General features: G+C 43.8%; 1 protein-coding gene across 1 annotated transcript in view; it reads right to left on the reverse strand.

Moving 5' to 3' along the window:
- The window catches only part of LOC109919977 (neogenin-like), a 173,679-nt gene that overhangs the window by 6,986 nt on the left and 141,172 nt on the right, over positions 1-25,521 (reverse strand). The window contains exons 10-20 of the mRNA XM_048617122.1: positions 23,895-24,043; positions 21,348-21,486; positions 21,173-21,222; positions 20,290-20,431; positions 19,292-19,402; positions 16,501-16,695; positions 12,774-12,869; positions 10,425-10,660; positions 9,850-9,988; positions 8,587-8,694; positions 5,948-6,142 (exon numbers count right to left, since the gene is read on the reverse strand). Coding sequence (XP_048473079.1) covers positions 5,948-6,142; positions 8,587-8,694; positions 9,850-9,988; positions 10,425-10,660; positions 12,774-12,869; positions 16,501-16,695; positions 19,292-19,402; positions 20,290-20,431; positions 21,173-21,222; positions 21,348-21,486; positions 23,895-24,043 — 1,560 coding nt within the window. The remainder of the gene's footprint in view (positions 1-5,947; positions 6,143-8,586; positions 8,695-9,849; positions 9,989-10,424; positions 10,661-12,773; positions 12,870-16,500; positions 16,696-19,291; positions 19,403-20,289; positions 20,432-21,172; positions 21,223-21,347; positions 21,487-23,894; positions 24,044-25,521) is intronic.

A 25,521-nucleotide genomic window follows, 5' to 3' on the forward strand; every position in this document is an offset into this window, starting at 1 on the left:
GGCTCACACTCACGACCCCGCTCTCACACTCACGGCCCCCAGCTCGCACTCACGGCACCACGCTCACACTCACGGCACCGGGCTCACACTCACGGCACCGGGCTCACACACATGACCCTGTGCTCACATTCACAGCCCCCGGCTTGCACGCTCACAGCCTCAGGCCCACACTCACAGCCCCCAGTTCACACAGTTTAGGTGGGTGGCATCTTGCAAACTGAGGTCTAATGAAAGATCAGGGCAAGTGGAGTGTGGGGGGAATTGAGAATTTATTTTTCTCTCCCAACCAACTCCCCCAAACCACTCCCCCCAACCCCGTGTAAGTCCCCCTGTAATCTTAGTGAAGTTTAAATATTTCCCTTAAGTGCTGGATATGGCTCGGGAGACTGTTTAAAAGAGAAGCTGTTGAGGAAGAGCAGAAACTCACAAAAGTCAATGTTGAGAATGGCAAAGTGAAAAAGTGGGAGCGGGACAAATTGTTGCCTTCTCTTTCACTTGGAAATACAAAGGAAAGGTCAGTCTTGCTTCAAGCTGAAGAAAATCTCAGGTCAGCAACACCCTAATCACACAGCAACTCATCAAAAGAGATCTTCTACAAATTCCCTAGATTCCCACAATCCAATCAGAGGATTCCTTCACAGGTCTAGCTGTGGCTTGCTGGCTACAGATAACAACTGACCATTTAACATGAAGAGCTGCAGTCCTAAGGCTGCTTGATAGTGATCACAGCTAACACACAGAATGGAGCTGTGAAATTGACACACACTGACCTGCAATAACAGCAGTCCACACTGTAACAGTTCGTGCCTTTGTAACTTCACACCAACCTTGGTCCCAAAGCAGGACAAAGGGCTGGAGACATCTACAGATTACCAAGTACCTATTCAACAATAAAATGCTCACTGATACTCATTCAAATTCGCTGAGATCGTGTGATTTCAGACATCACTGCAGTTTTGATTCCAGAATGTGCACAAGTGTTGAATTGCTGAGGTAAAGGGAGAGTGACTAAGATGATTGGGCGTGGCAGGAAGGAGCTAAGCAATATCAGAGTCAATGGGAATAAGGGACAAACGTTAGAGAATCTGAAGTCATATCCAATACAAAGGAAGTTGGTTGTGGTTGTTGTAAGTTAATCATTGCTGTAAGAACCCTTTTGAATTGTATCTGAGGTCCAATTATCTTCAGCTGCTTCATCAACAATGTTCCCTTCAAAGTAAGGTCAGAATATTGTACAGTGTTAAGAGAATAAGATGCAGGAGCAGTAGTAGACTATTCAGCCCATCAGGTCTATTCCACCAGACTATGAGCTCATGGCTGATCTGATCAGCTTCACCTCCACTTTCTTGCCTTTTCGTCATCACTCTCGATTCTCTTACTGATTACAAATCTCTCCATCTCAGCCTTGGATATAGTTAACGACATAGCCTCCACACAAACAAATTCCAAAGATTTACTGGCCTCTAAGATAGGAAATTCCTCCTCTATTTCTGTCTTAAATGGGTGACCCCTTATTCTGAGATGATGCCATGCTAGTCTCTCTAACAAGGGGAAACAACTTCTCTGCATCTACTCTGTCAAGGTCCCCAAGAATCCTTTACATTTCAATAAAGGTACCTCTCATTCTTCTAAACTCCAATGAGTACAGGCCCAACCTACTCAACATCTCCTCATAACACAGCCCCTCAATACCTGGTATCAGCCAAATGAATCTCCTCTGGATTGCCTCTAATGCCAGTGACTTAAGGGGACCTAAACTCCATTGGGTAACATTGGTTAATTCAATTTGCAGTTCCTCGGATGAAGAAAGAATGCACACTCACAACATTCAGCCTTGGGCTGAGAAATGACAAGTGCCAAGCAATGGCCATCTCCAAAAAGAGAGAGAATCTAACCACTGGCCCTTACCATTCAATGGCATTACTGACTCTAAATGCCCCACTGGCATCAGCCTGGAAGTTACCATTGACCAGAGACAGAACTAGACTAGCCACACAAATGTTCTACAAGGTCAGAAGCTGGAAATTCTGCAGTGAATAACTTTAAAAGCTCCTCCTCAACCTACAAGCACAAGTCAGGAGTGTGATGGAATAATCACCACTTGCCCGGATGGGTGCAGCTCCAACAGCAGTCAAGAAGTTCAACACTATTCAGGACAGCAGTCTGCTTGATTGGCACCCCATCCAAAACCTTCAATACTCACTTCTTTCACTGATACATGGTGGCAGCAACATGTACCATCAACAAGATTCACTGTAGCAACTTGTCAAGGCACTTACAAAGCACCTTCTAAACCTGCCCTATCCATCATCTCATAAAGTAAAGACATCAGACACATGGGGGCACCATCGCCTACAGGTTCTCCCCTGCAGCTGGAGGACCATTCAGAACGCCCACAGCACAGGTCAGAGAGGTGCTGGTGACACAGAAAAGACAAGCACATGGGGCTCCTCAACATGGACACACCTTTTGCAAAAACTGACAATGAAGAAGTCCACTGCTGGTCAGGCCACTGGTGCAGAAAAGGAACCCTCTCACTGGGTTACATTTGGCTCACTTTGGTTGACCCTCACTGACCAATTAGGTGAGGTAATGGAAGGGATCTGGTGCCCATGAACTGTATCCCAGCCAAGACACTACACTTTTGAGGAGTTGGAGTCTGCACAAAGAATATGCCTTCGCAGAACTTAGGCAACACACTTTGAATAAATGTATGTTTGGTTTAGTCAATCTAGATAATATACAGCCCTCATTATACTGTCAGCTGTTGAAACAGCTTAGGTAAGGATGAAGACACTCCACATGCTAAGTGAAAAATTAAATTCTCAGTTTTCCTACACATAAAAAATACAAATATATGACTCTTATGCAATTTCCATTTTGTCTTTTCTAGGAATGCGTTGAATTAGTCATCCTCTGGGAAGTGGTTTGATTTTGATGAGGACGCTGCGTTGGTCCAATTGTACTCAGGATCTTGTGGGTAGCTGCAGAGAGAGAGACACATGATGCTGTGGGGAATTAAACCTGCAACACTGACCTGACTCACCAAACTGATACTTAACTGAGGGCCAAAAAATATCAAAGGGTTAAACGGCAGGAAAGGGAAAATGATAAGTATGTGATAAACTACCAACAAGCACAGGGATGAACTAGAATGAACAAGGCTGTGTGCAGTTACCTTGGTCATTAGCCATTTTGTCTGATGACTCAGCTAACAGGTCAGGGATACAAGAGAGAACATCAAAAGCAATTCAATCCAACAAGAGAAAGACGAGGTTAATCAAAAATTCAACCAGACACAAACACATCAAAGCAGCAAAATACATGGACGGTCATTGGCTGAGGCAGAGAGCAGTTTAACCACATGCACAGCTACAGGCAGTGGCCAGCAGCTTCAATTCCATTTCCAAATGACAAGACACGCACACAGGTGACTGAACCTCTCGCTCAACCACTCCGGGTAGAAATGGAGTCGTGACAACTCCTGCCCCTCTCACCCATCTCAAGCCGATGAACTTTAGTCACAGCAAAACTGAGACAGAAATTAGATCAAGACGGAAATTAAACATTGCAATTAAACATTCATTAGTCCAGCCACCCATCCTCAGCACAATCTCCAAGCTGCACATAACCAAAGCTGCCAGAGTACTTCTACACAGATTACACAAATCTATTTTAGAGATCTAAATTTAACAGCTTTTTTCTATAAACACACACGATAGGTCTCTAATCCCACACTATTATCATACACACAGTCCTGATAACTAAACACCTTTACCATTGACGCGAGCACTTCATTTATTATTGTTTGTGCATTTGACTAAACTCCCCAGTCTGCATAATGTGTACTTCCCCCTTACTCTGAAATCTCTTTATAACACATTATAAAAAGATCAAATAAGATCATGAGATACGGGAGCACAAGCAAGCCATTCAGCCCATCAGGTCTGCTCCACCATTCAATGAGATCATAGCTGATCCATAATCCTCAACTCCACTTTCCTGCCTTATCCCTATGACTCTTGACTGATTAAAAATCTCTCTCTCTCAGCCTTGAACATATTTAATGACCTAGCATCTACAGCCCTCTGTGGAATTCCACAGATTCGCCAACCCTCTGAGAGAAGAAATTCCTCCTCATCTCAGTTTTAAATGGGCAACACTTTATTCTGAGATTATATCCTCAGGTCCTAGACACTCCTACAAGACTTTCCTCATTTACTTTGTCAAGTCTTCAAAGAATCTTGTATGTTTCAATAAGGTCTCCTCTGATTCTTAAGAACTGCAGGGAGTACAGGTCCAACCTACTCAATCTCTCCTCATAAGAAAATCCCTCCATACCCAGGATCATCTTAGTGAATCAACCCTGAACTGCCTCCAATGCTGGTATATCTTTCCTTAGATAAAGGGATCAAAACTGTTCACAGTGTTCCAGCTACGTTCTAAATAGCACCTAGTAGATTTTTAGCAATACTTCCCTATTCTTATACTCCATTCTCTTTGAAATGAAGGTCAACATTCTGTTTGCCTTCCCTGTTACCTGCTGAACTTGGATGCTAGCATTTTGTGACTTATGCATAAGGACGCCTGAATCCCCCTGTCCTGAAGCTTTCTGCAGTCTTTCTCCATTTAAATAATATTCAGCTCCTCTATTCTCCTTGCCAAAGTGCATAAAAGCTCATTTTCCCATATCATACTCCATCTGCCAAATTTTTGCCTAATCATGTAATCTGTCTAAGATAACAAGGTGTAGAGCTGGATGAACACAGCAGGCCAAGCAGCATCAGAGGAGCAGGAAGCCTGACGTTTCGGGCCTAGACCCTTCTTCAGAAAAATCTGTCTATACCCCTTTGCAGACTCTGTCATCCTACCACTTGCTTTCCCATCTATTTTGTGCCTTTGGGACTCCTGCTTACGATTGCAAAGAACAGTACCTATCGCCCAATGATACTGACGCTATCACTACTGCATCCCTGTACCATGGTGTCCTGGTCAGTTCATTCATCCCCTTCCCTGATGTGGTCCAATGTCTGCAGCTTAGACTCCAATTCCTCAACTCGGATCCAAAGTTTCTCGAGCTGCTTACATTTGCTTCAGATCTGTTCACTCTGAATCACTTTGGTGTCCACATGCTGCAGCAGCAACACATCACCCATTCTGCCACTACTATTGTGTGTTTTAATTTATAAATTAATTACCCTTAATTTCGTGCTCTTTATATTTTACTTATTGATCATTTTATTTTAAAAATTCACAACTATCAATCTTATACTTAGCCAGCTACTCTTTTTTTAAAAACACTGGAAACCGAAACACAAATTTAAGATCATACTTTTACTTTGTGCAACGAGTCAACATCGGAGCTGTTAGGTGGTGGAATTGGGAAAAGGGTAGATTAGTCCATGATCATCCACGGAAGTTTAGAATATATGATAGCACTGATTCTGACTGTCATTCTCTGCCAGGCATCTCCTCCACCATTAAACGTGCAGCATCAAGTCTGAGAACACTGTCCACTGGCCACGCTGGAGATACAGCTACACTGGGCTCTGGTCTCTCTAGAGATATGGCCACAAACATACTGCACTTCCCATACTTCTGTTTCAGCTCTAATAGCAGAGAGGAGGGTGGGCTGTTAAGTCAGTAAACAGGTTGGTATCATATTCCATCAATGAACAATCCCTGTGCGGGAGTTAGAATGATAAATAAATAAGCCTCCCCCATCGCAGGGTGAAGTTATTTAGACAGTGAAGAGTTTGGGATTTGGGGTTAACTTCAGAAATCAGAGTTACAACAAATCCAAACCTGACAGAATTTTACTGAATTTGTTTCTCATTTCTCCTTGAAGCTACTGAATCACTTGATATCACTAGGAGAGTGCAACCTCTTACTGAGGGATCCCTGTGGAACCTCAGTAATGATGGAAAAGCAAAGATTCATCCCTTACCTTTAGGTGTACGGAACTGGACGAACTCAGACAAGGGCCCCATGCCTTTGGAATTCCGGGCCTGGATTTTGAAGAAATAGCTTGTATCGAGAGTAAGATCTTGGATCTGGTGGGTCAGTCTGTCTCCCACCACTGGCTCAATCACCCAGTCATGGATCTCTGCACTGATATCTGTGCTGTAATATATGATGTAGCCTGGATCCAGGAAGGAAAGATAATTACACAGAAATATATTTTTAATTCACAAATTCCATTCTCTCTGTGAATAAACTTTTGCATACACCAGGGGATATTGACTACGTTGATAAATGAGTTGAATATCAAACACCTCTTCACTTATTTCAAATATTTCACTCACCATCTATTTAATATATTTAATCTTGTTCCCTTGCTGTACAGTCTGCCCTGTTTCTTTTGTGGGGCAAATGCAATGCCCAACTGTCAATAATTGTTTGAGATTGACATTCAGTTACTGATGAGCTCCAATGTCCATCATGAAATGTGAATCATTATCATAGAATGCCTACAGTGTGGAAACAGGCCATTCGGCCCAACAAGTCCACACCAACCCTCCGAAGAGCGTCCCACCCAGACCCATTCCTCTATCCCTGCATTTTTCCATGTCTAACCCACCTAACCTAAACATTCCTGGGCACTATGGGCAAATTAGCATGGCCAATCCACCTAACCTGCACATTTTTGGACTGTGGGAGGAAACTGGAGCACCCGGAGGCAACCCACACAGACACAGGAAGAACATGCAAACTCCACACAGACAGTTGCCCGAGAGTGGGATTGAACCTGGGCCCCTGGTACTGTGAGGCAGCAGTGCTAACCACTGAGGCACCACGCCATCCTAAGGAACGTTACACCGCCACTCAACACCAATGACCTCGATGTGGGGACATCATCCTCAGCTGCTGCCACAAACTCTGTTCCCTCATCATTCAACCCATTCCTTAGCTACTGCTATGGCTGAATCAAACTGTTTGGCATTCCATATGATTCTTCATTGAACTTCCAAATCCACATCCTACCCATAGTAACCACCTACATCTACTTATAGCTCTACCTGAGATAAATTGCTGCTGAAACCATCTTCCATTTTATTTCCAGGTTGGACTGTTCCAAAGCTTTCTTGTCCAGCATTCCATCTTTCAGACCTCATATCAACATTCTGCGGGCTACAATTTACCAGAAACTCAACTGGAATCACCGTATAAATACTGTGGTTACAAGAGCTGGTCAGAGAATAGGAATCCTGCAGCGAGTAAATCACCTCCCAACTCCCCAAAGCCTGTACACCATCTACAAGGCACAAGTCACAAGTCACAGCTGTGTGATGGAATACTCCCCACTTGCCACTCCCCACGAGTGCAGCTCTAACACTCAGGAAACTTGGCACTACCCAGAACAAAGCAGCCTGCTTTATTGGCACTATATCCACAAGCATCCACTCCCTCCTCTGCCAACACTCGGTACACTAGACACACTGCTGCTACTATCTATAAGATGCACTGCAGAAATTCACCAAGGCTCCTCAGACTATCCAAACCCACGACCACTTCCATCTAGAAGGACAAGAGTAGCAGTTAGATGGAAATACCATCACCGTCAAGTTCCCTCCAAGGCACTCACCATCCTGATTTGGAAACACATCACTGGGTCAAAATCCTGGAATTCCCTCTCCAAGGGCCTTGTGGGGATACCTACACTAAATAGACTGAAGCAGTTCACTGCAGATTCTCAAGGACAACTAGGGATGGGCAATAAATGCCAACCCAGCCAGCGATGCCCACAACCTTTGAAAGAATTAAGAAAAACACTGTGTCTGGTTTATCTAAATAAAACTCTGCTTCCCTTATGCTAGCTTGCACCAAGATCCATTCTGCACCTGCTTGCTTGTTGATCTACAGTGACTCACAGTCCAGCAACTCCAAGCTTAAAATTCTCACCCTTCTATTTAAATCCTTTCATGCTTAGCAACTCCTCCAAGTCCTATAAATACGCTGAAATCCTCTGATCATTGTCTCCAACCTCCCATACATTACTGCCACCTTCAATCCTATCACCGGTAGCGGTACTCTCAGCCATTTAGCTCCCCCAGTCTGGAATTCCCACTCTAAACCTTTTCATTTCCTTCTTTTCTTTAACATCAATCTGTCAAACCCAGCTTCTGGTCACCTCCTTCTTCAGCCCAGCATTCCATTTCTTCCCCCTTTTCACCCATGAAGTATCTCATTTTTCATTTTTATGTGAAAGGTAAGTTGGCATTTCAAACTGGAAACCATGACTGTATGAGCAGCACAAAATCAGATCTGAGATATCATCATTCCAGTGATGCCACAGTCAAAAATAATGAGGTTACCCTGTAGAGACAGGCTGAGGTCCTAAGCTGGGATACCGACTGGGCACAATCAAAATGCTCAGAGCTGATGAGTGAAACTCCATCTCAATTTGCCACCGCTTCCTTTTCTAAATAGTCTCCACGGGCCAGTAATTTTCCCAACAGAGGCACTTCAGTAAGAGAAGACAGAGCATTCACCCACCAACTGCCTTCCATACCTACTACCTGTGGTGCCCTTACTGCCCCACTCTCATGCAGGTTCCTGTGATGGCAGTGACCCAGGTCTGTGTACCTGTTATTTTTCCATTGGCCTCTGATGGAGGTTGCCAGTTGACAATAATGGTCCTTGGTTTTCCTTCCTTGCTCACCACTGTTAGATCCTTGGGAGGAGATGTTGGTACTGAAAGAGAGAGACAGAAATTAAACTTAGTATCCATGGGGTAATTTGGTGTAGTGGTTATGTTGCTGAACTAGTAATTGTAAGAACAGTAGTTCTAATCCCAGACTGGTACTGAGTGTGTTTGGAATCACCTCTAGAAAATTTGAAAATAAGCAGCTGATTAAAAAGTATCAGATTGGCAGCTGGGTCACTAATGGAAATCTGCCTGAATCTAACAGGACTCCAGTCCTACACCAACGTGACCGTCTTTTAACTGCCTTTTGAAATGGCTTAATAATTCATTCACTTGTATCGAAGGTCAGACAATAGATGCTAACAATGCCATTTCAACCCAAGAACCCAAATTAAATTTTAACAATTAAACATGGATTTTAAAAAAAAATTCATTCGCAGGTTATGGGCATCACTGCTTAGGCCAGTATTTATTACTCATCCATAATTGCCCAGAGAGCACTTAAGAGTCAACCACATTGTTGTGGGTCTGGAGTCACATGTAGCCCAGATTAGGTAAGGATCACAGTTTCCTTCCCTAAAGGACATTTGTGAATTAGACGGGTTTTTCCAACAATTGGCAATAGTGTCATGGTCATCATTTGACTCCTAATTCCAGATGTTAATTGAATTCAAATTCCACTATCTGCTATGGCAGGATTTAAACCTGGGTCCCCCAGAACATTATCAGGTCTCTGAATTAACAGTCTACATATAAATCACTAGACCATCACCTGCCCTAAGGGATACTTACTGGTTCTGTTGTATTGACTAAGAGGGTCTATGTTAAACAATATGTGGTCAGATACATCGCTGATCTTAAATGATGCAATTGTTACACTACATCTTTTAACTGATGAGTTATATAACAAACTGTGATAAGACAATGGTGTATCTGTCTGGTGACGTGTCTGCAAGTCCTCCAGCAAGGGGTGACTGGGTACCAGTCAGGGGCAGGAATCCTGGCCAATTAATGCTGTGACTGAGTTCTTGTGACTCAGCCCAGTCCCAGAACTTAGCTTGGACCTAACAGCACAGCACCGTACTTTACACCCTGAGCCATGACAGCACATTTACAAACAGCCCGGCTCAGGAAAGGAACAAAGAATCAGGAATTTCATTAATTCATTCATTCTATCGTTAACCTTTGATCCAGGGCCATACCTGTTTCAAAGGTAGTTCCGTGTGCTGTCATGCTCCAGGTACTTGACCTCCGACCCTTTGTTACCTTCACAGAAAACTCGTACAGTGTGTTTGGTTTCAATCCAGAGACGATATAACTCAATGTGGTGGTGTCTGCAGTCTGAAAAAGAATCAGTATGATATCAGTATCAGATAGAAATGTATACAGTTAGAGGCATCCATCTTTCACTGATATGGGGAATTAACCCCAGAATAATATGGGGAATGAACCCCTCCCCCAAATAACACAAGGAATTAACCCCAAATAATAGTGAATTAATCCCCAAATAATACAGGGAATTAACCCTAAATAATATGGGGAATTAACCCACACCCAATAAAACAGGGAATTAAAGCTCTCCCTATAATCCAGATAATGCAGGGAATTAACATCCTCATGTCCCAGGGAATTAACTACATTTCCCTGCCCACTCAGTCAGTGTATAGTGTTAACATGCAGGAACATGTCTGTGATACTGTAATTATCGCCGAGTTCTATGCAGGCTTGCAAAGGAGCAGAGTGAATACGTACCCAGACTGGTAGACACAGGACTCACCTTGTACTTGGTGTTGGCCGGGTAGTTGGTTTTCCAACGTACTGTGTAGAATCGGGCATCGGTGATCTTTTGGTTCTTGGGTAGCGAGCTATCGGCCCAGGTGACCCGGATGGTATCATGGGTAAGGACAGTAGCCTGAACTCCGACCGGAGGCAGCATGGGACTAGGGTCTGGTACTGGAGTGTATGGATTATTGAAAAGATCAAATATATAAACTTCGGAAGGGTCAAAAGGATCTAAGGGATAAATTAAATAAGAGTAATGTTTGTAAAAAATGGTAAATTATGAATCATGCAAGGAAAAGGGAAAGCAGTCACAGACATTGATTCCACAAGATCCAAACAGCAGGAAGGCATGGAATGGAGAAGAAAGAAACAAAGAAACCAAGATTAGAGCAAGCAGTCCATGTGTTAACTATTTAAAATGAATTAATTTGTGAAACTAGCAAGAAAGCCCTACTTAATAATTAAGTGACAAGTCACACACAGAGATATAAATAGGACATTCAACTTGCAGCTGCAGTTGCACACTGAACATGAGGCAGTAGCAGGTTCCTGTAGACATTCCCCAACATGTGATGCTAAAAGGAAGAGGGAGCTTTGCTCCTGCTTAGAATGGATAGCCTGAGCTACAATGGTCCCCTTCTTCAGTGACCCTCTGCCTTTCCTTCAGGACCAGACAGAATAAATGCAGGAACGATGCTCTTGAGAAAGTCCAGGTCAAGGGTTCACGGTCTAAGGATACGGTTAAACATTAAGGACTGAGATGAGAAGAAATTTCTTCACCCATAGAGTAGTCTGTTTGTGAAATTAGCTACCACAGAAAGCAGTCGAGGCCAAAACACTGCCTGATTTCAAGAAAGAATTGGATATAACAGTTGGGAGTAAAAGTAAATTTACAAGGATGCTGCCAGGACTCAAGGCACTGAGTTATAGGGAGAGGTTGGACAAGCAAGGACCTTTTTCCTTAGAGCATAGGGAGACTGAGTGTATAAGAACATGAGAGGAATGGATAGGGTGAATGCACTCAGTCTTTTTCACAGGTTTGGGGAATTGAGGACTTGAGGGCATCAGTTTAAGGTAAGAGGGGAAAGAATACATGGGAACCTGAGGGGCAACTTTTCTACACAGAGGGTGGTACGTGTATGGAATAAGCTGCCAGCGGAAGTGGTTAAGACAGGTACATTAACAACATTTAAAAGGCATTTGGACGAATACATGAATAGGAAAGGTTTAGAAGGATATGGGCCAAGTGCAGGGAAATGGAATTAGCATAGAGGGACATTTTGGCATGGACCAGTTTGGGTTGAACGGCCTGTCTCTGTGCTGTCGAACTCTATGACTCTATGATTAAAGGATATAAGGGCAAAAGCAGGAATGGGCCATTAAGATAGATGATCAGCCATGATTATAATGAATAGTGGACCAAACTCAAAGGGCCAAATGGCCTACTCTTGCTCCTAGTTTCATGTTTCACCAATTTTCCTCATTCTCCCACTCCATATCCTTCCCACATCCTCCCTCCCTGACTGCAGCCAATTTTCCAACTAGGAGGAGATATTAACTGAGTCACTAATGGACACAAAGATTAACTTTGAAGTCAAAACCCAACAGTCTTTATAAATCAGAGATCGTAAGAACTGCAGTGAGTGATAATGCTGGAGTGAGAGATAACACAGTATGGAGCTGGTGGGGAACACAGCAGGCCAGGATGCAACAGAGGAGCAGGAAAGTTGACCCTTGAAGAAGGGTCCCAACCTGAAACATCAACTTTCCTGCTCCTCTGTTGCTGCCTGGCCTGCAGTGTTCCTCCAGCTCCACACAGTCTTTATAAATCAGACCATGTTTGTTCAAAGTAACTTATACTAAAGGTAATAAACTCTGGGTTCGGTACCAGAGATCATGATACTTCCTTCACCTAATGGTATCCAAACTATTGCTTATTGAAGTAGCCCATTCCTAAACTGTCCATGAACTCTGAACCAACAGCGATTAACCTCCTGAGAGCCAGTGAGAGCTGGAATTCTCCTTCATTATGGACTACGAAGAAATTCATGGGTGGCAAAACTCAAAGAGCAATTCCCAAGCCCATGTCCCAGTAGAAAAGGCTCCCTACAGGAAGGGCATATTCAAACAGCAATACTGGAACTGGGCCTTCTCTCCCAGGAAGGAGGGACTGGCTTTGGCCGACAGCTAACAGCAGTCAATGAAAAACTATCAAAACCACTTTTCCACCTAGAACCAGGTATTAAGATGAGGATTAGATCGTTATTTGTAAAGATGGAGGCAGTCTATGAAACAGCAGAATCTCAGACAGAAAAAGCAGAAATTTGTCATATTTTCCTCTTACCAGTTAGAGGCCTGGTGGCTGTACTCTCATACAGGGGGATTCCTTCTCCATTCCTGTTATATGCTTTAAGTGTGATCACATAGTGCGAGTTGGGCTCTAGAACAAAAGAACAGAATAATTAATGAGCACACCTGTGTGGTAAAAATATTCTCTCATGGGTATCACTGGCAAGGCCATCATTTGGTGCCTACCCCTAATTTCCCTTGAACTGCTGGCTGGGCCATTTCAGAGGCCAGTTAAGAGAAAACCAAATCTCTGTGGATCTGGAGTCTCATGTAGGCCAGACCAGGTAAGGATGATAGATTTCCTTCCCTAAAGGACATTAGTGAGCCAGGTGGGTTTTTATAACAATGCACAATAGTTATCATGATCAGGTTGACTAAGAACAGCCTTCACTTCCAGATTTTATTAATTCAATTCAAACTGCAATAGGTGGGATTCAATCACATGCCCCCGGCGCATTAGTTTGGATTTCTGGTTTACTGATCCAGTGATATTATCACTATGCTACCATCTACCCCAATTATCCGCATCCATATTGGAACTATATTGCCACTCCTTGTTACTGGGTTAAAAACCTAGAACTCCCTTCCAAACAGCATTGTAGGAGTTCCTCCACCCTAAGGCTTGCAGAGACTCAAAGAGACAGCTCACCATCAGTTTCTCAAGCAACCTAAGGGAGGGGCAACAAACACAGGTTTTGCCAGTGATGCCCATGGGAGAATATTTTTATTCCACAGTAGGAATAAAAACAAACTGTGATGATCCACTCTCTCTACGCTCTGTGTGATATTAAATTACATAGACCCTTCCTAAGATTCAAACCTAGTTTATGCTGTGTCGACTAAGCTCAATGGTGGGAGACCTCTCAAAGTTATCAATTAGGACGGGGTGCAGATAACAAGGTTTAAGTCTCCTGTTCCTGATCATTACCCAATGACTACTCCATGAACATGCAGGTGAGGACACATCAATTTCAGTGTGGCGGATTTCACTGTACAACAGCCTCACACACAGAAAGTAAAAATCACCTGCGGACACCATTGATGGACTGCATTGAATCGATAAATCAAAAGAAAGTTGTTCCTTATCCTGATTTAATTATCTATATTTTAACTGCTAGAGAAGAGCTAATGGCTGCAATCACTGTTTAATCATCACCGATGTCTTTGATCACATGGAGCTATACTCCTTCTTACATAAACTCTGATCAGTCCAAAATTCACCACCTACATATTGCACTGCAGTGCATCTTGTTTAGGAAGACCCTGTCTGTACCATCCTTCACTAACTGCTCCAGTGCAATGTTTTCAAAATTCAGCCTACAGATCCATTCTTCGGCTCATTGACGCGTACAGCCTGACATCCCACACTCTAAATCCTTCCAAGTTCTTCCATTCTAATATCCCTCAGTTAGCAGCACAGATTTCAAATGTTGGCATCACCCTTACACCAAAATCCCACATTCTGATCACCCTCACCCCTTCCCCAACATCCAACCAACCCAATTAGGCCCACACATACATGAACTGACACCCTCGCATTGCCAGCACCTTCTGCTACAGTGCAAACAGTGACCATATAGCACTGTGCAGAATCCTCACAACGGCTGTGCAGTCCTGTCACATCCAGTCGCCAATGGTGGTGGACAATTAAACAACTCACTGGAGGAGAAGGCTCCACAAACATCCCCATCCTCAATGATAGAAGAGCCCAGCACAGCAGTGCAAAAGATGAGGCTAAAGCTTTTGCAGCAATCTTCAGCCAGAAGTGCCCAGTGAATGATTCATCTCGGCGGCCTCCAGTGGTCCCCAGCATTACAGATACCAGTCTTCAGCCAATTCGATTCACTCCACGTGATATCAAGAAATAGTTAGAGACACTGGATATTGCAAAGGCTACAGGCGCTGACAATATTCCAGCAATAGTACTGAAGACTTGTGCTCCAGAACGTACCACTCCCCCAGCCAAGCTCTTCCAGGACAGTTACAACACTGATATCTACCTGACAATGTGGAAAATTGCCCAGGTATGTCCTGTGCATATAAAGCAAGTCAAATCCAACCCAGCCAATTATCACCCATTTGTCTACTCTCGATCATCAGTAAAGTGATGGAAGGTGTCATCAAGCTATTACGCAGCGCCTGCTCAAAAATAACCTGCTCAGTGATGCGCAGCTTGGGGCCACTCAGCTCCTGACCTCATTACAGCCTTGGTTCAAACATGGACAAAAGAGCTGAATTCCAGTGGTGAGATGAGAGTGACAGCCCTTGACATCAAGGCTGCATTCGACCGAGTGTGGCATCAAGGAGCCCTAGCAAAACTGGAATCAATGGGTATCGGAGGCAAATGCTCCAGTGGTTGGAGTCATACCTGGCACATAGGAAGATGGTCGTGGTTGTTGCAGGTCAATCATCTCAGCTCCAGGACATCTCTGTCGGAGTTCCTCAGGGTAGTGTCCCAGGAACAACTATCTTCAGCTACTTCATCAATGGCCTTCCCTCCATCATAAGGTCAGAAGTGGGGATGTTCGCCGATGATTGCAAAATGTTCAGCACCATTCGTGATTCCTCAGATACTGAAGCAGTCCATGTTCACATGCAACAAGATCTGGACAATATCCAGGCCTGACAAGTGGCAAGTAACATTCATGCCATACAAATGCCAGGCTACGACCGTCACCAATAAGAGACAATCTAACCACTGCCCCATGGAATTCAACGGTGTTACCATCACTGAATCTCCCACTATCAACATCCTAGGGGTTATAATTGACCAGAAACTCAACTGGACTCACCACATAAACACAGTGGCTACAAGAGCAGGTCAGAAGCTAGAAATACTATGGCGAGTAACTCACCTCCTGACTCCTCAAAGCCTGTCCACCTACAAGGCATAAGTCAGGAGTGTGATGGAATACTCCCCACTTGCCTGGATGAGTGCAGCCCCAACAACACTAAAGAAGCTTGACACCATCCAGGACAAAGCAGCCTGCTTGATGGGCACTACATTCATATGCATCTACTCTCTCCATCTTCGACGCTCAGTAGCAGCAGTGTGTACTATCTACAAGATGCACTGCAAAAATTCACCAAAGATCCTCAGATGGCACCTTCCAAACTCACAAATACTTCCACCTAGAAGGACAAGGGCAGCAGATAGATGGGAACATCACCACCTTCAAGTTCCCCTCCAAGCCACTCATTATCCTGACTTGGAAATACATCACCGTTCCTTACCTGTCGCTGGGGCAAAATCCTGGAATTCCCTCCCAAATGGCACTGTGGGTCAACTTACTACAGGTGGACAGCATTGGTTCACAAAGGCAGCTCACCACCACCTTCTCAAGGGTAACTAGGGACGGGCAATAAATGCTGACAAGCCAGCGACACCCATGTGCCACAAATGAACAAATTAAAAAAAAGGTCTGGTGACACAAGGCCACTTTCCACTTTGTACCTACCACTTCCTACTGTGCAAGAAATTGCGCTTCCTAATTTACTTTGTCTTTTATGCAGTGACCTAGATCAAGAATGTGGATTTGTATTCAACATTAAATGTAACAACAGCATTACCTAACAGTTTGAGATGGATTAAAGACTTGGACATGTTCTTCGGTCACTCTGTAATGTGCCAGTGAGTATGCCTTGGCCCGAGCAGGAGAGCCCCACATACAATGCCCCAGGAGTTGCCCTGATTATTCTGATCATTGTATCCCCTCACTCACCCAGGTTCCCGATGGTATAATAACGTTGCTTATAGTCAACACGAATGGTTTCTGCATGAGGACTGCCAATGCCGTAGCCAATGGTGTAACCTCGCACAACAATGTTCTGATTTTCAGGTGGCGTCCAGCTCACAACAATGTTATTGATCAGAGGTCGAACGTGTAGAGAGCTGGGTTTGTCTGGGACACGGGATTCTGTAAATTACAAAACAATTAAGTCAGCATTGCACTGTAATCAGTCAGTTGCGAACTAACCATCAAGTCACAGAGTCATACAGCACTTCGGTCCAACTCGGCCATTCCAACTAAGTTTCCCAATCTATACTAGTCCCACTTGCCTGTGTCTGGCCCATAATGCCTTTTAAAGTGATCTAAGTATATGTGAGACAGATGGAGACAGCAAATGCTGGAGATAGAAATAGACAGACAGCGGAATACAAAGGCTGAGATAGATGGAGAGGAAAAGAGAAACAAACACATTCTCTCACAGCAAAACACAGAATGGTATTCAAATGTTGAGGAGAGCAAGAAGCAATGTCTTTGATTAATAAAGAATGATTACAAGTATCTGGGAGCAGAAGGGTAGGTGACAATGTTGACCTGCACATTCTATGAAATCACAGTGCACAACACTTTTATCCTGACCAGAGACCAATGGGACATGGGTCTAGATAGCAATGTCCTAATCAGTCACATTCATGTTAGCTGTGGGTCAGTGGGTAGCACTCCCTGATTCACAGGCTTCTTGTGCACTCCAAGTCGCACTCCAAGACTTGAGTGGAAAGAATCAAGGCTGACATTCCAATGGAGTGCTGCACTATTAAAAGTGCCACCTTTCAGATAAAACTCTAAATTGAGGTCCCAAGTAAAGTAGTTCACTTTGGCAGGAAGAATAAAGAAAAGTAGCATATTTCTTAAACAAATGACAAGTGCAGAATTCTGAGATGCAGGGGAATTTAACCGTTGTAGCGCAAGAGTCACAAAACGTTAGCGGGCAGGTACAGCACGTGACTAAGACAAGTAGTGGGTGCCATCCTTAATGACTAGAGATGTTGAACAGAAAGGAAAGGATGCTTCCTCTTGTCAGTGAGTCAAGAACAAGGGGCACAGTTTTAAAATGAAGGGCTACCCTAACAGGACAGCGATGAGGTGATTACTTTTCTCTCAGAGAGTTATGCAAAGTTTGGAACGCTGCCTCAGAAGGTGGTAGAGAGAGGTCAGGTCATGGAATATTTTTAAGGTAGAGGTAGACGGATTCCCCTGCCAACAAGAACTGGAGGGTATTGGGATAGATTAGAATATGGAATTCATAACAGGAAGTTATCAGCCACAATCTTATTGAATAATGGAAAAGGCTAGAAGGGCAGAATGGTCTACTCCTGTTCATATATTGTAAGGGATTACACTTCAAAAAGTATTTTTTACTGACTTAAGCAGGTTCCTTCATCTGGTAGTCATGAGAAAGTCTACATAAATGTTCCCTCTCTCTCACAGAGCCACAGAATGGTCACAGCATAGAAAGAGGCCATTCAGCCCTTCATATCTATACTGGTTCACCATGGCAGCAATTTACATTGTGCCACTCCCTGGTCTTCACCGTGTAACCCTGCATGTTCTTCCTTTTCAAACAGCTGTATAATAGGCTTTTAAAATCCTGGATTGAATCTGCCTCCACCACATTTTCAGGCAGTGCATTCCAGATCCTAACCATTCGATGTGTGAAGAACTTCATCATAGTGCCATTGCTTCTTTTGTAAATTATCGTAAAGCTGTGCCCTCTGGTTCTCAATCCTGCCACCAATGAGAAAGACAGTTCCCCTACTGACTCTGTGCATAATGATCATTGTAATTTTAGTAAAGAGCAGGAGTAGTCTGCTCTGCCTCCCACCCCAACCAGGGTAGATCCTCCACCCTAAAGCCATCTCCCTGCACAAATCCCACACCCTATGACACCATGATATCTCGAAATCTGTTGATCTTGGTCTTGAACACTCTAAAGGAACATCAGAAAAAGCTGCCCTGGAGCAATATAGAGAGATATGAGTGGTGCAGTTCAACAAAGTTTGGAATAAGAAATGGGTTTCGAGGAGTCCTCTATTTCTGTAACAAATGGAGTTTGGTGAGGCAATGTAAACATATCTTTACTCTGTATCTAATCCCGTGCTGTTCCTGTCCTGGGAGTGTTTGATGGAGACAGTGTAGAGAGAGCTTTACTCTGTATCTAACCTGTGCTGTCCCTGTCCCTGGGAGTGTTTGATGGGGGATAGTGTAGAGGAAGCTTTACTCTGTATATAACCCTGTGCTGTCCCTGCCCCTGGGAGTGTTTGATGGAGACAGTGTAGAGGCAGCTTTACTCTGTATCTAACCCCGTGCTGTCCCTGTCCCAGGAGTGTTTGATGAGGGACAGTGTAGAAGAAGCTTTACTGTTTATCTAACCCCATGCTGTCCCTGTGCTTAGAGTGTTTTGATCCAGTCACTGCCCAAAACAGAGACATTCGTTTTCTACTCCCAATATCCATAACAGAAGTTTACCTTTCTGAATTGTACAATAAATGTGAGATGTTGCTGCTTACTTAAGTATTAACTATATTTAAGATGCATTTATTTTAAGACTAAACCAGAAACAAAGATTTAATCTGAAAACATACCGTATCAACTGTTCTAAAGAAGAGTCACTGGATTGGAAACATTAACTCTGCTTTCTCGCCATAGATGTTGCAAGACCTGCTGAGTTTCTCCAGCTATTTCTGCTTTGGTATCTACCGTTCTTTGATTATAATTTGATCCTTACCATCCAGGTCACTTTCAAATGTTTCTGCAGACACCCAGTCAGAAGCTGGCCCTGTTCCATTCACTGTAGTGGCAGAGACTCGGAAGCTGTACTCAGTGTTTCGCTCCAATCCTGCGACACAACACAAGAGATAAAACTAAATATATTCAAGTTCCCTTAAGGCTATGTCACAGTGACCTACAAACATCTTGCCCAACAATCCTCGACACAGTCAATAGAGGGCGGTAGGATCTCAGCAATTCAATAAATCAATTTAAGCTCCTAGCAATGAGATTTAACACTTTAAACTTTGTTTTTCTGCAAAGACCGAGAGTTGGGAAATCATGGGATCTGTCCAGTCTTACAACTTTAATATTTGCCTCAGGCTGACTAGCAGAGCCCCTCAGACTGAACCAAATCAAACAGAGGGAACCAAGCTGAATTTAAACACAAATGATGTCAACAGAATGTCTGCAACAGATAAACCCACTCAACCACTCCACAAATACCTCAAACCCACCCCAAACTCCAAGGTCACGCAAAACATTAATTCTGCTTCACTCTCTGCAAATGTTGTCAGACCTGTTGAGTTTTACCAGCATTTTCTGTGATTATTTCCTGTTTCCAGCATCAGCAGTGTTTGCTTTTATATGAAATGAGAGCATTATAAAGGAGACTTGTGCCTGATCTAACCTAGTTCTGTCCACACTTTGTGGATGGACAGCCATCAGAAGTAGGAACTCAACCTCGAACGAAGCTAGGCTGAGAGATAGAGTATAAAGACAGCAGCCTATAATTTCCCTAAAGCTGACGGGGTGCTTGGTTCGTTGGGGATGGGGTGAGGTTGCAAAATCCTTCCTGGTTCACATGAGTCAATACTAGAGCAGTCTCGAGATGGGCCCACTCACTGACTGGAAATGTACACCTGCCTACTCACATAAAAGGCATTACACTGGAGTATCGCCTTACACCTCTGAAAAGTAATCGCAGGAAACAGGTTAGGCACAGGACAGACTCACCATCTATTATCTGAGAAAGCTGGCTCCCTCCTGTGGTGTCAGTCTCACCACGCCGACCACCTTTTTTGTACCGAATGTTGTAACCAGTGATCACTCCATTGTGGGTTCCTGGAGGCGGTGGCTGCCAGTGTACCACAATGCTCTGGAGAAAGATAACGCAGAAGACAAATAGTAACTAGAATAATCTCACCACCTCAGCTACCAAATACTACAATACTGGTGCTCAGCAGGCAAAATTACAGACAGGTTACGCTAGACATGTATTCACTCTAGTACAGATGTTTAAGGAGCGATCTAGTGCATGGAATTGAAAGGAGTGAGAGAGAGAAACAATTTATTTGTGGGAGGGGTGTCACGGATGAGAAACAGAAGGAAAGAGAGTGTTACCATGAGCACGTGAGAGTAAGAGATTGTGACTGAATCTGAGCATGCGAAAGGTGAGCATGACAGAGCAGGCACATACGCGGGAGGAGGGAGGGAGAGCGTGCACGTACGGGAGGGAGGGAGAGCGTGCGCACACACGGGGGAGGGTGGGGACAGCACAGACATGACACAGTGAGTGTAGGTGTAGACGTGAGGGAGCAAGTATGGGTGTGTGTGGACGTGAGGGAGCAAGTATTGGTGTGTATGGACGTGAGCGAGCGTGGGTGTGAGTGGATGTGAGTGAATGTGGGTGAGTGTGAGTGGATGTGAGTGAATGTGGGTGAGTGTTGGTCCGGATATGAGCGAATGTGACCTGGGTGGGAGTCAGTATGAGGGATGTTGTGAGTATGAATGTGGGAGAAAGACTTTAGAACAAGGAGGTGTCTCTTTAAAACTAGCCAGACAGTTTAGGAGTGACATCAGGCATCACTTCTTGTTCTTGTTGTTAAAAGACACTCACCTTGGAGTTGCGAACTTCCAGCGTGACATTCTGAGGGGGTGCACTGGGAACTGAAACACACAATAGGGCCAGTTTGTCAGAGAGTGAGTAAAAAACATACATACACAACTTGTCACACATTCAACAGCAAGGGGAAAACATGATCGAGTGACACACATCAGCCACCAGCACTCACCATCAGAATAGGTTGTTGCTTCTACGTCCTCAGTGGAGACTCCTGGTCCATGCTTGTTGTAAGCCACTACCCGGAAACTGTACTCAGTGAACTTCTTCAGTCCATTCATGGTATAGGAAAGACTCCCAACGTCTACATCCTGCAGCAACAACCAGGAGAGGAATCACAAACAGTTCAATTTGTTTATTAATTATTTGCAATATGTTTTCCCAGCAGCTCAAGAGGTTAAAAGATAGTCAGTATCTGATTCATTCCTTACAAAGATGCTGAGCAGGCACAGGCTGTTGTAATTCTGTAAGTGACAAGGCTCCACATCCTTAAATAACAAAGTGTGTAAGTCGAGGAGAGAAGACCAAACAATAGATGATTAGCTCAGGAACGAACCCACTTGCACTGTTCAAAGCAGTCAGGGATTGATGGTTAAAAACAGTGATTAAAAAAAACTGGTATAAACACAGAAAATGCTGGAAATACTCAGCAAGTCTAGCAGCATCCAGAGAGAGAGAGAAGTAGAGTTCACGTTTCAGGACAATGACCTTTCTATGAAAACCAGTCCCATTTTCTAACGATATCTGCTTTCTGACAAACGCTGCACCTTCCTCACAACTTTCCCATCCCGTAGTTCACAAGAATAGAACAGAAATGCAGGCTGGAATTCTCAGGGAGGTTTGGAAATGGATTGGGAGGTGAGCAGCTTGAAGCAAGTTTAGGGGAAAAGATTTGGTGAGGGGAGGGCAGAACCCATGGTGTTACTGCTGCTGCTGTGTCATTTGGGCTGGCAGTAGGAAGATGGCTGGTCAGCTGCTGATTAGAAATCCATTTCAGCCATTGACCCAGCCAATTAAGGGCCATTACCTGATCCTGCAGCAATTTGCCCATATCAGGAGGGCCCAGTTTGGAGTGGTTTGGTGTCCCACCCTCCCAGTGTGATATGATAATCCTGGGAAAATGCCAGCCCATGTCCTGTCACCTTCTGAAACGGGATTGTGTCCACAAGAGGGCTCAGCCACTGGCCTCTACATAAAGTTCTGCCAACACAAGAAGGAAAGGTCGCTGAGTCAAAGAGAACGCAATCCTCCAGTACCTGAACTCGCCCATCTCACATCTTTTGTGTGTTGTAATCATTAGCCTAACAAAATTCTTCACAACAACACCAGCACTTGGGTCATTTTGTACAAGTAACCTGTGTAAAGTCACTTCACAACAGCAAAGGGAGGAGTACAGTTTTGGAGAAAAGCCTCATATCACTGGTACAGAGTAAGCTGGCTGCAGTTCATGAATACGACAATTCCGTAGTTGAAAAATTGATATAAAGATTATGAGTTCTTAAACAATAACAGATCCAGAGACAGGTATGAATCTGTGCATGACTATACCCTGAAGACAACGTATAGTGGAGTAGCTGAAATGCTTGGATTTAATTATTCTAACACAAGTTACAGTGGTTTAACCTCAACATCCTCAAGGGAAAAAATCCAGTAACTCAGCTACATTCTTTGCGTTTTACATTGGCATCTCCTTAGTCAGTAGCTCCTCACTCACTACTTCCTCCTCAGGTTCAAACCTTTTTCTTACATTGAGGGGTGGGAACCAGAGCAGGAGATGAGTAATTGAAATGACCAAGGAGGAGTCAGAGACTAAGGCCAGGAAAGCTAAGAGGAAGGACAGAGCGGGGAGAGGTTACTGAACATGGCAGACTGGAGGTCAAAAGTGTATTTGTTTTAATGCAAGGAGTATGATAGGTAGGGCAGATGAACTTAGAGCTTGGATTAGTATATATAACTACTAGCTATTACTGAGACTTGGTTGAGAGAGGGACAAAACTGGCAGCTTAATGTTCCAAGATTTAGATGTTTCAGGCGAGATAGAGTGGGATGTAAAAGAGCTGGGGGAAATGAGTTACTGATTAGGGAGAATAGAGCAATACTGAGAGAGGACTTGGAGGGCTCATAAAGTGAGGCCTAAATGGGTGCAGCTCAGGAATAGAAAGGGTGTAATTACTTCAATGTGTTTATATTACAGTCCTCCCAACAGCCAGCAGGAGAACGGGAAAAGATATGTGAACAGACAGATTGTCGAAAAATGTAAAAAAAACAGGGTTGTTGTGGTGGGTGATTTTAACTTCTTCTATATTGACTGGGACTCCTTTAGCGCCAGAAGCTTGGACTGGGGGGACTTTGTTCAGTGGGTCCAGGAGGGTTTCTTGATGTACTACGTAAATAGTCCAACAGGGAAGGCCTAGTATTGAGGAATGAGCTTGGCCAGGTGATCAAAGTTTCAGTGGGGGAGAATTTCCGGAACAGTGACTATAATTCTGTAAGTTTTAAGTTACTTATGGAAAAGAGTAGTCCCTAGTTCCACCCCTATTCTAATTCATTCTTTGTCATATTCTACAGAATCACTTTTCTTTCTCCAAGAACCCAGATGCCTTAAACACCCAATCTTGATGCTAACTAACTGTTGCTGTCTAAATTTCCTGGGCTTCCTAATGCTGATGGTCCCAGTGAAATTTTCCGTCAGAGGGAATGGCCTGGATGATTTTCTCACCTGTTCACCATCTGCCCCTTTCTCCATGTAATAAAGTTTGTAGTTTACAATCGGCCCATTGGCTGAGTGAGGCTCCTGCCATGTGACTGTGATCGAGGTCGGTGAGTTTGCTTGTGCAACCAGATTCTGAGCTGGTCCTGGCACTTGAACTGAAAAACAAAGACAGTGTCTGTTTTCAGATTTTAACAAAGGGAATCCACAAGCAGTGAAATGATCAACAAAGTAACCAAACTGCCCTCCAGTTCTGTTTCCACTCCTTCCAGGAAGTACACTGGAGATGATTTCAGCATTTACATATTTGCAAAGGACAGGCACACTTGACCATGAATTAACCTCTTGAGCAATGTCTAGCAATACGTCACTATACAGTCACTACTGCTTTAGTGTGAGTGAGTGAAAGAAATGAAAAATGAAAGAGTGAGCAAGGAAATGGCTATGTGTGTACTCAAGTATGAAACAGGCAGTGAGTGTTGGTAGTTGATATCTCTTGCTCATATAGTGCTGGGTGCCAGTGAGAGGAAGCAGGGAGAACAGTGAAGGGGGTTTGGGCATACAGTTAAAATGGAGCAAAAATTAGAAGCAGCATTTAAAAAGGCAGTTCTGAAGGGTTCTGAAGAAGCATCACTGAACTTGAAATGTTAACTCTACTTTCTTTCCACGGATGCCACCAGACCTGCTAAGTTTCTCCAGCAATTTCTATTTCTTATTATTATATTTTGAAAAGGCATCTGCATAGGTAAGAGGTTAGGCAATAGCTATGGAAATACACTTCCAATCAGAGACTGGATTGGTTAGCAATTTTACAGGATCAGAATGGGATACTCATGCTTGAGAAATGAATCATGAACTATGCAAACTGATCACATTATGACAACAGCCCCTTGTCACTAGTGCCAGTGACTACAATGTGACAGGTTTAAGTCGTTACAATGTAGACACAGAAATTCATTATGAAAATAACTCAAAAAGAATTGTGAAATGTTTACAATAGAAACAGAAATGAACTGAAGCTGCATGTGCATACAGAGTGATTGGATTAGACAAAAAATGTCTAACAAAATGGTGAATCCAAAGCTAGAACACAAGGGCAGCCAGCTTCTGTCAAGATGGTAGATGGGGTACATCAATTGGCCTCAGTCCCCCTGATATAAAGAGGGGAAATGGATCACCAATGTACCTTACTCCAAAGTTGGGGAAACAGTTATCAGCTTGTGGCTAGAAAGTACACTGGCACAGACTGGCTGTGATGGGTTTAGGGCTGGAAAGGACGCTGGCAGAGACTGGCTGTGATAAGCTTATGGCTGGAAAGTACACTGGCACAGACTGGCTGTGATGGGCTTATGGCTGGAAAGTACACTGGCACAGACTGGCTGTGATGGGTTTAGGGCTGGTATACACTGGCTGTGGACAGAACCTGCTTTTACACCCAGGCTGCCCCAGCCAACATTTACTGCCAGGATCTCCCCAGAAGAAATGGCCAATCAAGTAAAAAGTGGATATGGTGAATTATCATTACCATTGAGAGTGTTTTCAGGAGAAACCTTTTATTTGTAACATTGGAATCATAGAATCCCTACAGTGTGGAAGCAGGCCACTTGGCCCATTGAGGCCACACCGACCCTCCGAA

Source organism: Rhincodon typus, chromosome 36 (genome assembly GCF_021869965.1).
Source record: "Rhincodon typus isolate 14 chromosome 36, sRhiTyp1.1, whole genome shotgun sequence".
In the NCBI taxonomy this organism is placed as follows: Eukaryota; Metazoa; Chordata; class Chondrichthyes; order Orectolobiformes; family Rhincodontidae; genus Rhincodon; species Rhincodon typus.